The sequence below is a fragment of the Scomber scombrus genome, chromosome 21 (assembly GCF_963691925.1).
Source record: "Scomber scombrus chromosome 21, fScoSco1.1, whole genome shotgun sequence".
Lineage (NCBI taxonomy): Eukaryota > Metazoa > Chordata > Actinopteri > Scombriformes > Scombridae > Scomber > Scomber scombrus.
In genome coordinates this window covers 15,866,900-15,880,630 of record NC_084990.1, presented here as the reverse complement: position 1 = coordinate 15,880,630, position 13,731 = coordinate 15,866,900, and the positions used below count along the sequence as shown (strand labels likewise).

General features: G+C 39.2%; 2 protein-coding genes across 7 annotated transcripts in view; both read left to right on the top strand.

The window, feature by feature from the left end:
* The window catches only part of LOC134003516 (disks large homolog 5-like), a 31,906-nt gene extending 23,728 nt beyond the window's left edge, over positions 1-8,178 (top strand). For all 4 annotated transcript variants that reach the window (XM_062442743.1, XM_062442742.1, XM_062442745.1 and 1 more), the window contains exons 27-33: positions 145-315; positions 476-672; positions 1,482-1,625; positions 1,840-1,967; positions 2,815-2,924; positions 4,826-4,935; positions 7,075-8,178. In XM_062442743.1, coding sequence (XP_062298727.1) covers positions 145-315; positions 476-672; positions 1,482-1,625; positions 1,840-1,967; positions 2,815-2,924; positions 4,826-4,935; positions 7,075-7,178 — 964 coding nt within the window. In that variant the 3' untranslated portion in view covers positions 7,179-8,178. The remainder of the gene's footprint in view (positions 1-144; positions 316-475; positions 673-1,481; positions 1,626-1,839; positions 1,968-2,814; positions 2,925-4,825; positions 4,936-7,074) is intronic.
* An 861-nt stretch (positions 8,179-9,039) lies between these two features.
* The window catches only part of LOC134003011 (calcium-activated potassium channel subunit alpha-1a-like), a 94,750-nt gene continuing 90,058 nt past the window's right edge, over positions 9,040-13,731 (top strand). For all 3 annotated transcript variants that reach the window (XM_062442093.1, XM_062442095.1, XM_062442094.1), the window contains exon 1: positions 9,040-9,919. In XM_062442093.1, coding sequence (XP_062298077.1) covers positions 9,689-9,919 — 231 coding nt within the window. In that variant the 5' untranslated portion in view covers positions 9,040-9,688. The remainder of the gene's footprint in view (positions 9,920-13,731) is intronic.

Sequence of the window (13,731 nt, the reverse complement as noted above, 5' to 3'; positions counted from 1 at the left end):
GTATCAATTTTGGGGAATTGGAATAGAGTTTAAATGTTTTTAATCTTCTGTGAAGCTGTCTCTCAATCTGCTGTGCACTTGTTCCCCCAAAGAAGTCAGAGGTATCTATCCATCATAACTGCTTTATTGTTCATCTGTTGCCAGAGCACTTTATGAGAGGGTGGCAGAGGTGGAGCAGGAACTCAGCTTTAAGAAAGATGACATCCTGTATGTTGAAGATACACTACCAAATGGCAACTTTGGCTATTGGATGGCTTGGCAACTTGACGAGAAAGCACAGAAGCTGGAAAAAGGGCAGATTCCAAGTAAATACATGTAAGTCCAGCCTATAACTTGGTCTACTTTCAAATACTGTGGAGGTTATGTATTAACCCCCATCAAGCATATAATCTCTAGTTATGTGGTCCTTATATTTTGGGTGTTAAGGAACATTACAGTTGAAATTATGTGAACATGCTGAAATGTCTCCATTAAGGATGGACCAGGAGTTCTACAGGAGACACGGCATGGCTGATATGAAAGATGACAATGGCACCAGTAAGAGTCTGTCTGCAGCTGCGCGGAGGTCCTTCTTCCGTCGAAGGCTGAAGCACAAACGCAGTGGATCCAAGGATGGGAAGGATCTCATGGCTCTGGATGCCATAAGCACAGATTCTTTACCAATCACAGAGGGTGAGTAATCGTCTACTGAGGTAGCTTTATTGAATAGTAGTGAAGTTTACATCTTCAGTATATGTTATCTGCAACTTGGGGCTTTAATGTCAGCTTAAAAGAAAAAACAAACAAAGGGAAATGCAAATAAAGTTGAAAGAAAAAGCCTAGATCAGGTTGAGTTCATTCTAATGTGCAATTTGCAATTATTGAGCTTGAGTCAGCAAAAAGTTGAGATTTTTATCCAACAGCAGTAAAATATAAATCTACTGGAGAAAAAGTAAACGTTTTTTAAATTGGTTTAAGTACAGTACTTGAGTAAACATATTTTGTTTTTGGATGCTCTGGTGGTTGAGTGGTTAGAGCGCATGCCACATAATCACAGTGTCCCTGGTTCGAATCAGGCCAGGGATCTATGCTGCAGGTCACCCCCCCTCCCTTTTTCCTGTCGGCCTCTCTGCCAGTTACTATATGAATAAAGGCAAAAAAAGCCCAAAATAAATTTTAAAAAGCAAACAAACAAAACATTTTGTTTAGTTTTTTGCTCAACATCCAAGTTAGAGTAATCAGGCTTGTGATTAGATAAAAATATTGGAACAGACAGTACAAACATATATTGTATAGTGACAGCAAATTTAAGTACTGCTGAGCAAAGTAATAAACCTTTAGCTGTTGGTGTCCGGATGTGTTGGCCGCTCCCAGGTATGAAAGAATGTTTATAAAGCAGGCTGACACTATAAAAAGCATTCTGAGATACACAAAGTCAGAACAGTGGTTATTACAGGGCAACTGTGAATAAATATTAATATATTTCTTTACTTTCTGCTCAGACGGAGTGAGTCTGATGTACCAGCGAGTTCAGAAGGTGGACTCCCTGTTTCCCAGACCAGTGCTGGTCATGGGTCCTTTAGTGGAGGCCAGTAAGGACATGCTGGAGAAGGAAGTTCCTGACAAATTCTGTCGCTGTCTGCCTGGTGAGTTTTTGTACACATTACACTGAGAATCACTTGAATATGAAATTTCCTTTCACTCACGCATGCAAGAAACCAGTTTTATCTGTTGGCCACTGAGCAGCTCCACTATTGCAGTGGTGGGTGTGCTTAAAATGAATAATATAACTACAAGGAAGTAAATAATTTAGTTGATGTGAATTCTACCATTTTTAAAAATCCCCTTTCCCCCCTCTAGAGATTATGAAGGCATCTCAGCAGGCGATTGAGCGAGGTGTGAAGGATTGTGTGTTCATTGACTACAAACGGCGGAGTGGCCATTTTGACGTGACAACTGTGGCATCAATAAAAGAGATCACAGAGAAGGTAAATTAATCTCAATTGTCTCACAATTTTAACAGAGCTGTGTGAAATGGCAACTGAGGATTTGATAATCCCTTCGTATGATTATTTATTCTTTCATAATCCTTAATATAGAAGTTTATTTACAACCAGTCTAGAAATTACAGTTAAGTCTGCCTGTATTTAATGTCATATCTGTGCATTAGTATTCAGATGTCAGATGTATCCTTGTTATGTTTGGAGTTTCCTGAAAGAGAAATAAAATGACTCACTCTCTGCTCTCAGTTTCTTATGAAGATGTGAACTACTGGCAGATTATTTGAGTTTCCTTTGCAGTGGACCGAGAAGCATGTACATCCACAATAAGCTCTGATTGTTACTGCTGCTCTTTGAGGTGGTTTAATCATCTGAATGAGATTGAATAACACATCTCTCGACACCTCCCTGCAGAGATGACTGGGGTAGCCCCAGAATGCTCCAGAGGGATTATAATGTATGTCCCATCTGGCCTGGAAAAGCCTTGACATCCACCAGGAGGATCTGGAGCCCATGGCAGTGTGGGGATATTTGGCTTAGCCTGCTGCCACTGTAACCTGAATAGGAGAAGAGATTAATTGATTAATGGATGTCCAAAATTGCAGCTGTGTGAATTACTCTGCCCACATGTTTCACAATAACGTGCTTGACTTGAGTTCCCCAATCTAAATTTTAGCTTTAACTTTATGTTGCATTGTTTAGTTATGTAGCCAAAACCACTGAGCAGTATAAAAAACAAAACTAAAATACTGTATTGACATTTCTATTGCAAGGTTATGTTTTTAATCTTCCCCCCATTTATCACGCAGTCTTGTGCTTTCATTTTCTCTCATAGGACTGTCACTGTTTACTTGACATTGCCCCTCACGCCATCGAACGTCTTCACAGCGTTCACATCTACCCAATCGTCATATTCATACGCTACAAAAATGCCAAGCAGATAAAGTGAGTAACCTCATGCCTTTCGAAAATGTTTACTTTTCTTTCTTTCTTTCTTGCCTGAAGACATGTCAAGCGTGCTTTGTGCTTTTGGTGTTGCTGCTGTTTACTCATTAAGTTCAGATCTCTCAACTTTTTTGGTAAATATAAACCATTAATACACAGAATGGATCCGAGCATACTTCAGTGTCTGTAGCATCCAATTAAATTGCCTGTTCATAATATAATTAACGGATGTCACATTACATTCATACATAATCAAAAATGTAACAGTTACATACAAATATACAGGATTATTTGGCATGAATGTCTTCTTTGCTTCTTTTTTTCAGCTCAGTACATTGTTTTTAATTGAGGGGATGGATGTTAAAATAACCCAGCTGCACATTTTCATATTATCCAAACAAAATTGTCATCTATGTTGATGCCAGTTCTCCTTCCAGGAAATATAATTCTTAAACTTGAAATTGAAATCTGCAGACGTCTTGCTGCTTTCATAATCATATTCATCCTGCAGACACAACAAAAACTAATTGATCAACCTGATTTGATCAGTGTCATTAGTTCAGAAACCACAGCCTGCTCTCTTCCACCACCTGCCGGGGTTTTGATGGGATGATTGTGATATCTCAAAGATCCCTCTGCTTTTTCATTTTTAATCGCATGGGGAAGATTAAATCTGCTGAACCCCCAGCACAGCACGCACACACACACACAAATAAAGGCTGCCTCGGGTCTGGCAGAAACAGGCTTTCTCAACCACACGTGTACACACCCACGCCCACACATCTATGAAGTGGTGCAGCAGGCGAACATGGTGGAGATTGATTTCCTACTAAGCCTTTGCTGTCATCAGCTGAGTGCCAGCTGTCCAGAGAGAGCTCGCAGGGCCTGTGGCTCCGCTCCGTGGTGTGGGTGGCTAAAACACTCGCTGCCCCCACCTGTCGTTGCCACGTACACAAAAGCATACCTCCCACTGCCTGCTGCAGCGATTCACAGAGACACGCGCTATTTCCTGGTTCTTTTTTATCCTCTTGGAGGCATCAGCAGACCAATATGTTGATTGCATACTGAGTGCCAGGGAGAGATGGGACTGTGATTCTAGGTTAGGTCAGGAGCCCCCAGTGGATGAAAACTGAGGACCGAGCAGTCACATGGAAGGGTTTACATTGGAGAGATCTCACTAAAGCTCTGTAGTAGTTTTTTAGACTTGTTGTAGGTATGTAGTACGTGATAGGGCCACATGGTATGTATGGTGATTTTGCTATACTGTACATACTTAAAGTTCCCTTTCAGACTATTTTGCTTTAGTCAATGTGGGCAATGTAACACATCTAAGAAGGAAGGTTTTGTGGATTTACATGATTTTTGCTTTTCATTATGGTAAACTACTTTGATTTTTGCAGGTATTGAGTGAGTTAGCCAAAAACAAACATACCCATCTGGTTAATCTCAATTAAATTTCCCCTGGCACCGCAGTATGCTGTCATTTATACAGTTACACTTAAATGTTGTTTCAGTGCAAATATTATCATCCGGATGAAGGAAGAGACATGTTTATGAACAAATTAAGATTTTGCACATTTGATTTTCAAAAGTAAGATGCATAAAGTGCTCAGGATTTCATTGTTGTTGAATTTTTGGTTAGATCTATTGAAATCCAGCTCACAAACATACAAGCACAATGCCAAGAGATGTAGAAGGAGAGTTTGTGGGCGGCAAGTAGAGTGGACAGCTTTAAAGCAACAGAACAACTGGGCAATGATAATTATTTATGTAATCTCAAAATCGGATTTACAAAATTCTTAGTTATGTGTCAGACTCTTCCACATTGTGTTATTGAAACCATGTGTCAACTGAAGTGAGATTTTCTAGCATGCTGACAGGTGCTGATTTTGTCTTCTCAGAGAGCAGAAGGACCCTTCTTACCTGCGGGATAAACTCTCTCAGAAACATTCCAAGGAGCAGTTTGAGGCGGCGCAAAAAACAGAGCAGGAGTACAGCCGCTTCTTCACAGGTTGGTCGAAATGACTAATTTCATTCACAAGGCCTTAAACCAGGCTGGGTAGAGGGACTACAGTAATAACAACAGTAATTATTTTGAGCATATAGACATCTGCAGTGCTCTGTAAATGTGCTGAATGAGGTCCATCATAAATATGTACATCATTAATTATAATGTTGTCGTTTTAGACCTGTTTAAGGGTCATATTTCACACTAACCCCTAGTGGTATCTATGCATGCATATTGTTCCACTTTAGTACAGTGAAGGTTAATAGACATTAGTTGGTTTTAGAGCTGTAGTGATTACTCAATTAGTCAATCAATATAAAATTGATTGGCATCTATTTTAATGATCAAATATTTGTTTTATTATATATTTTTTAAGCTAACATAACAAAAATTTGCTGATTTTGGGTTCTTAAATGTGTACTACATTTCTTTGTAGTACATGATGGTAAACTGAATATATTTGAGTTTTTTGGCTTTTACACAGAAAAAAACAAGACATTTTAAGAGGCTGTGGGGAACTTAAATGGATATTTTATATACAAAACAACTAATTGAATAATCAATTAAATAATTGGTAGATTAATTAATAATGAAAACAATCTTTAGTTGCATCTTATTTGTTGTCGTGGTGGTTAAAGCATTGAAAATGTGGACATCTTCCCATTGTGGACTTTTGAGTCAGTACAGGAGACAAAAGATGAGTTAAAACAACACATTTTTAAGGCCAATGTTCCATGACCACACAGCTAATTTTGGGCTGATATCATTAAGTCTGAACCGGGGGTAGTATTAGGAAGCTGTATGCACTACGAATGACAACAAAATACATCTCCATTTTACTGGGATGGCGCCCAAATCTCAACGGCTGTCTTCAAACCTGTGCAAATACAACAAAAGCTGTCTGCACTAATAGTCATCAGTCGGGTTGAAAAGGATTTGGGTGAACTAACTTCAGGGCCTGCGTTGCACAGCAAAGGGTCCCAAAAAGAATCCAGAATACACAGATAAAATGATACACTACAAAAAGTGTCAGGCAAACGAAGCTGAAAGTCATTTTAAGAAATATGGTCTAGTTGAACCAGTTGTGGAGGTCATTGTGTTTTTGGAGCACAATATTTCTGTAGTCTATCACAGATTTGTGTTAAAGTTTGGTATATGGAGCAGCAGCCAGTCGCAGACACCCAACTGTCCAGCTGATTAATGGCTCTATAAAAGGGCACGATTTATGGGGAAGGGTTTTTGGAAATGAACACATACCACCACTGATCCCTTCTAACAGAGAGGTGGCCGGCCAACTTCTCAACACAAGCCATAACGGTGAGATCTAAAATTATTAGCCATTATAACTTGGGAGTATTGAGCGCTAGACAAGAAATGGGGCTGATCACATGGCTGAAGTACTACTCCAAAATCCAGCTACATTTTTGAAAAATGTTCTAGCATTTTATAAAGTAAATGATTTATGGATTCAATGTATATAATCACCATTTAAAGCCCTTTATGTGTTTATACATGGAGCAAAGCTTTGGCCAAATCAGACATACATGCTTTACACTGCCTGTCAGTTGATATTTTTCACTCTCTTTCACTCTTTGTTCTCCTTCATTCAGGAAGCTGGAGGAGGACAAAGTAGGATGGAGCTAATTTCTCAGTTAAAGCAGTTTAATGAAAACACATGTAGGCAAATGCAGTGTTTATATATATCACTTACAAGAGTTAACAGCTGTATGTGTGTGTGTGTCACTGCACATGCTTTATTGTTTATTCAGTAATCCTATGCACTTGGCAACAATTCATAAATGGAAGCCCAGAAGACCCCCACCTTAGTTTTATCAGTTTCAGCTGAATTTTCTCATCTGCCTCATCTGTACCATAATACTCCCTAGACGGTCTGTGTTCCTTCCAAAAGCTCAGACAACAAAATGCCTTTCCTTGTACGTATGTTCTCAATACAAACTCACTGTACTAACACACTCAAGGACATCTACCTCAGAGCTCTGATTCTAATTCAGGACTCCTTACTACTAACACTCAATATGATTACATGATATCTACTATGACATATGACATTTAAATTCATAATGACATGCTGAAAATGAATAAATACTATCACTCCCCTCCCCACCCCTTACTGTGTTACAGGCGTTGTCCAAGGAGGCGGTGTCTCCTACATTTGCACTCAGATCATGACCATTGTGGAGCAGGAACAGAATAAAGTACTGTGGATCCCAGATGGAGCACCGTAGAAATCTCACTTCTCACCGAATGTCTCTTCCAAACATCAGAGAAGGATGTACAGCTACACATTTTTTATTTTATTTTGGGATACACAGCGAATCGGTACATCTAAAAGACAACACGGTTAACTCCAATACTGTTTCACATATAGCAATATCAGCACTGATGATCATGTAATATTCCCACTACAATAGTGATGTACTGTACTACAGCTAGATTTGTTTACACTAGTATTTAATACAAAGCTTACTTGAATGTTTTACTTCCCCTTATATCTAGTAGCACTCCTTTAATCCCACTTTGAATATGTTGGACCACAGGAAGTCTGTTTTGATGCAAACTGAAGACTTTTATTCTAAGTGAAGATGGATGGACCACTGCGTTCCCTTCTCTATATTTATGTATTTTCCTGCCATTTAATTTATCTAATCAAATCAAAGATGTTGGTTTTAAACCTTTTGTTATACAGATGTAGCTGTCTAGTTAATAGAAAAGATTATTTTTTTTCCAATTTAATGTTCTTATTTATAGAGGAGAAACTGGGGGCAAATTTGCTTCCTTCACATTGCAGTTCTTGGCTATTTTGTATCTATTTTGTTCTCTTAATTCACCATTCTCCCCCCCCCCCCCCCCCCCCCCCCCCTCTGTTGACATCATTTCAGTCCTCAAACATAATATCGTGCCAAGCTTGAAATATTTGCTAATCACTGTCTATTCTTGGATTTATAAACACTACTATCCTACTGCAGGTATGATAGTTTCACCACAAATTCCCAATGTATGTGTTCTACTGATATTGCCAATATTGATATAAATATTGTTCATCTTCTTCAAGTGGAATTTTAAGAAGGGATATTTTATTTCTGGTTGGCGGTTGGCTGCCAGCTAAACATATTGATGTGTGATTTTTTTTTTCAGTAGATCACGTTATCAAGTTGAATGAAACACTTAAGTTCAGATTTTCTCCTAAATGAAGGTTAATATTTCTACAAAATATTAAAAAAGGTACAGTTAATGGAATGCAAGTGGTCTGTGTTTTCTATTGAATTGCAGATTGTATCACCTCTTGAGCTTTTTTTTGCTAAATAATTCACAAAGAGCAAGCTGATATTTGTCTGGAGAATAAGCCAAAAGTTGGATCATTACACTTTCTGTCCACTGGGGAGAGTAAAACACCACTGGAGGTAAAACATGGTGAGAGTTAGTCTTTATAGTCTTTTCATACCAAACTATCAGAGCTGCCTCTCAATAAAAAGTCCTGCATGTGAACTTATCAGACCAGTTTCCAGTCAATATTGTTTCACATATTTTATATTCCAAACTGATGAACAGCAACGATATATATATACATATTTTTTTATTGTAAGAGCTGATATCCATGAAATAAGTTCATACTTTGAGCAGTTGCTTTATCTTATGTGAAGAGGATGAAACTGATCTTGTTTTCGTGGCACGACATCTTAAGCACCTAAAAATAAATGCGTGAGTCTGTTTTTTTGTTACAGACTTAAATGTAAATCATTATCACAATAATCGATTACTAATAGAGCAGACATACTTAGGCTTACGACGTGTTATATAACGGACATATTAATGTTATGATGCCAATATGACGTGAAAAAAGTTAACCGTACTCGATATTGGAAATGTAATGTAATGTAATATCTGAACATGGAGATCACACGTTTATAAAACTAAATGTGTCTCCACAGAGGTAATAGTTTCACTGTAAACTGGCTGTAAACACAAACTTACAATCATCAAAAATTGACGAGGCGGTCACTATAAATAACCAGACATCCAGATAAGCATCGACGTCTGCTATTGATGGCTCCTCCCCCGCTACCTGTAAATCTGCGATGCCATCTTCCAACAAATGGATGTGACAAGCGGCCGGCGGAGCCCCGGAGAGCGAGAATGACCGATACCGCTGCTTAACACATGAAACCGACATTTTTCTTTTTTTTCAAACTACATCTGCGTAAAGAACAACGCTAAACTACGACCTTTTAACGTGTGGAGCGCATTCAACAGTGCGCCGTACGGAGCTGCTGAAAGCTGCGCTGTGAAACAAGGTGGAGGAGTGAGTGAACCCTCATCCGACGAGGACGACACGTCTCTCCACATCCTCATCATACATCTACAGTATTATCCATTTTTAATGTCGGGTAAATCGTGAGTTTTAGTTTTTAAATTTGAGTTTGCAAGAATACGTGATTTTTACGCACAGATCAAATGGATGATGCGCAATTCCAGTCATGAACGCGCATCGCGAGACGCACGTTTGATATCTTGATTTCAGAGGAAGTTTTTTTTTTATTATTCTGCGTGCGTTTGCTGTTGTCCCAACTTTTCCTCGCCGAGTTGAAGCCAGATGGGAAGGCAGAGGAGTGGAAGGTGGTTGACTCAACATGGCTGAGCCGCTGTGGCATCAGGGGGCGCTGGCTGGAGCTCCCCAAAGCGCCTGAATCTCAGTTGAGTTGTTTGTTTGGGGCTGGCAGATGTCCAGGTGTCGATAATGTCGAAAAGGGACAGATTCAACCCGGATCCGTCCATCCACATATCAAAGATGGATATGATCATCCCGTTTTCTCCAGACGTGCCATGTGACAGCAATGGCCAGCGGATGTGGTGGGCTTTCCTCGCCTCCTCCATGGTCACTTTCTTTGGGGGTCTCTTCATAATTCTGCTGTGGAGAACTCTCAAATACCTGTGGACTGTCTGCTGCCACTGTAATGCAAAAAAGAAGGTACGTCCTCTCATTTTATAACTACCAAACCACAGTGAAATCACATATATTTATTGCAGGCGTTTTGTGTAACAACCCGTGCGTGACAGAAGTGTATCCAGCCAGTTTGATTCATGAAATGGGCTTGTAATTAAATCTGTGTTAAGGCCTCTTCAACAGAGAGCACAGTGCATGACTTTGAATAATGAACTCTGACGCCTCTTGGTTTAATGTTACATACAGTAACAATGAGATGCATAAAATTATTTCCTTTTGGACTCCATACAAGTGGAACAGTGTTTTTTTGGGCAGGTTTCCAGTTATTCATGAAGCTGACACTTGTTGGTGAACTACCTTCAGTTTGTTCATTTAGGTTGATTTGAAAATCATCCCAAAGACAAACTGGTTGCAAGGATTATAAATGGTTTCTCTTCCATAACTGTTGGATGATATTTGAACACATTAATGATCTTTGGGTGACCTAAAGGCATAAAAGTTCAGTTCAAAGTTCAATTTATCATTATAAAACACAGGATTTGTACAAGTTGTGCAATTGCAGATTAGATTTACCCAAATGACCCAAACTGTTTCATGTAATACCAACAGTGGTATCTAGTCATGTGGATGATTTTTGGTTCATTTGTTGAGGTTTTGAGATATCGGTCTACATCCAAATTTAATGGAGGTGAATAGAAGTTCATTTTTGCTGCTAAAAACAGTGGGAAAAAATGTCATCTGCAACTTCTCTTTCAATAAACAATGTTGTGGTTACTGTGAATGACTCACAGATCTCACACTGTGAACATTTTGCACTGGAACTACTTTCTACTGAAGCCCATGTGAAAACTGTTCAGTGTGTTGCAGTTCAATCTTGAAATATCTTTTGTCAATTCCCTGATTGCTACAAATTTCTATTCACCCTCATTTTATTTGGTTGGAGGCAAAATTTCTTGTTATTTGGGTAATCCCACCCTTTATCATTTTAGGGCATTGACAGGAAAGAAAATCAGAAACTTTAATTTAATTAACCAGTGGCACAATTTCCTTTAATTTATCTTCACATAAACATATTTCACATCCGTGATTATTTCTTCCTCGAAACCCTCCAGTGAACTGCGCAGCACTATTCGTTTGACACATTTCCAAAAGTCAGAAATAGTTGTGCTCGTTCAGGACATACAGAGCTCGTCAGCTGCTGCTACTCAGGTCAGACATTGTTGGATGTCCAACAGACATTCTCTCGCCAGTGGTGTGTATCTGAATGTCTGTGCGGAGGTTAACACTCATTCCACAGCGTAATCCCTAGAAATAATTTTCATAACGTTTAAAGGCAGACTGCCACTAGATTTTCTGCTTTACTATTGTTACGAAACAATCTGCCTGAGTTGACCGGAGTCCTGTGTTTGAAAAAAAAAAGAAGCAGCATGTTTTTTGTTGCATTCATGTTATTTTGTCCTTAGTCCTGAGTAAAATATCAAGTTTGTATTTTTTCTGATATGGTAAAGGCCAAATAAACTAGCTGATCAAGGTGACAGAGATGGGGCTGTTCATCTCTTCATCTAATTTACTGTATGTGCATTCATCTCTCAGACAGGCAGGGTGGAAGAGGAGAAATGGCAAAGCCTGCATCCAGGCAGCTTGGTGCTGACCTTTGGAGGGGGACATCAGTATCATCAATTCCATGCTTTGGTTGCATTGTAACCAGCTACAACCAACCATTATTCTCATTACTGATTCATCTGATCTTTTTTTAAATTATTCGATTAATGTCATGATCTTATAAATCGATGGCAGAAACTGCCCATCACAAGTTCCCAAAGCCCAAGACATGCTTGTTTTTTTCTGCCCAAATCCCAAAATATTCAGTTTTAAATTATGTAAAACAGAAGCAGCAAAACCTCACATTTGAGAGGCAGGAAAAATTATCAAAATTGTCAGTCAGCTCTAGTTACAATATTTCTCTGACTTTATCAACCTGCATCCAAATTTTATGTACAGATGAGTAGAACAGGAGCAGAATACATCTATGATCCAAGCTGATAATAAGACCAGGATGATTTTTTTTTCTCTTTCCACAGTCGAACAGTGTTCATGTGTGAATGCAAGAGAGCAGTCAGATTTTGTTCAGATGCTGAAGTAAAGCTGGTGAGCTCCACCAACCTGTTGTGCCATCTCTGTGGGAGTCAGCCAAAGACGGGGTCATTCTTTCACTTCCAATCTTCCCCTCTCTGCCTTTTGCCCTCCTGGCATTTATTTCGTAACTCCTGCCCTGCCTCCCTTCTCACCCTCCTTTTCTTATCCAAGAATCAACCTTCCTCCAAAGTGTCGGAAATGCAGTGTCAGGCGCATACGGTATGTGCCATATGAATCAGTATTTTTGTTGCTAAGCAACTAGCAAGCAAAGGATTTCATTATAAGAGTAAATCTCTCCCTGTTATGCAGTTGTCTAGGCTGTGAGATGAGGCAGGTTGTGTTGGAGGAACACCTCCCACCCCCTCCCAGTCTGTGCATGTCATTAGCAGACCAAACAAGGAGCTCTCAGTGCATTGTTCATAGATGGGACTTGATAATCCGTTTCCTTTTTTTTGTTGATTTTTAGTTTGTTTTCCCCTCTGTGGGGCATTTGCTGCCCCGCTCTGTTCTCTTCTGTTCTGGTAGCTATCATGTCTCTGAGGCCGAGCCTCCATATTTGTGGTTCTGCCTTCCCAGTCAGATGGTAATCGATGAAACTCGACATTTGTGAGGTTCTGATGAATGACGGTTATTATCTGTCTAGAGGAAGTAAGAAATTGTTGTAAATAGCACTGTACTCACAATGGGAGGATGGCAAGCTGTGGCAGCTCCTCAGTCATGTTGCAGACTCACTGTGTGCAAGTTTCATAGAAGGGATTCATTTTATTATGATGAGAGACCACCAATCCTACAGGCACGTTCTTTTAAAAGGGGCATAATATGTTTTTTGTGACTTTTCTGTTATTTGTATACTGTTATGATGTCAGATGTCTATGTTACACATGGTCAAAGTTCCACAACTTGAAGTGAACATATGTAAAATGCTCAAAAACTCAGGTTTCAGCCTGCTCTGATCGCTTTGTTTGCCATGTTACCTTTGCTTCCTCCTCGTAATGACGTCAGCTGCCCACATGTGGCAGTCCATTCTGTGGCCTTTGTTGTTAAGGTTGTTACCAAGGTTGCGCTATGGGCTGCTCTCGTTTTCCACTCAGGTTCAGGGTTAACATTTATGGATGTATTTGAGTGGTTTATATTTTGAGAAAAGACCAAGACAAAGAAGTGAAATCTGACTACTAATGTTTGCTTATTTAGTCTCTGGAACTGCTCAGTCATAACAGAGTGGACTCATTGAGAGCGGGTCTTAAAGAGGAAAGAGCTAAAGCGGCCTGTTTCAGACAGAGGGACTACTTAAAGGGCCAATATGAGATTAATAAGAAGTTGTTTATTTCACCCATTATTTAGTTATTTTTATGTTTATACACACATTGTGTTGTTTGATTTGAGCAGAGAGCTTTCTGCTGCAGGATTTGATTAAAAAAATACAGACTTATTTGGTTTAATATCTATTTCACTCTATCTGTAGCCAGGATAGCTTGAACACTATCCACTTTACTTCAATATGAACTCAGTAGAAAAAGCAATTAAAGGCAACATAATTTATTTAACATCTAGATCATCAATGCTTTGACAATAGTCTCAGTTCCAGTAGTTTAGCTTGTCAGTCTTCTTTTTAAAGAGAGTATATGTATATTCCTTGTAACGTTGGTTTAATTGGCTGTGTAATTGGTTAGGCAAGTATTAGCTACTCGTGTTGCATAATA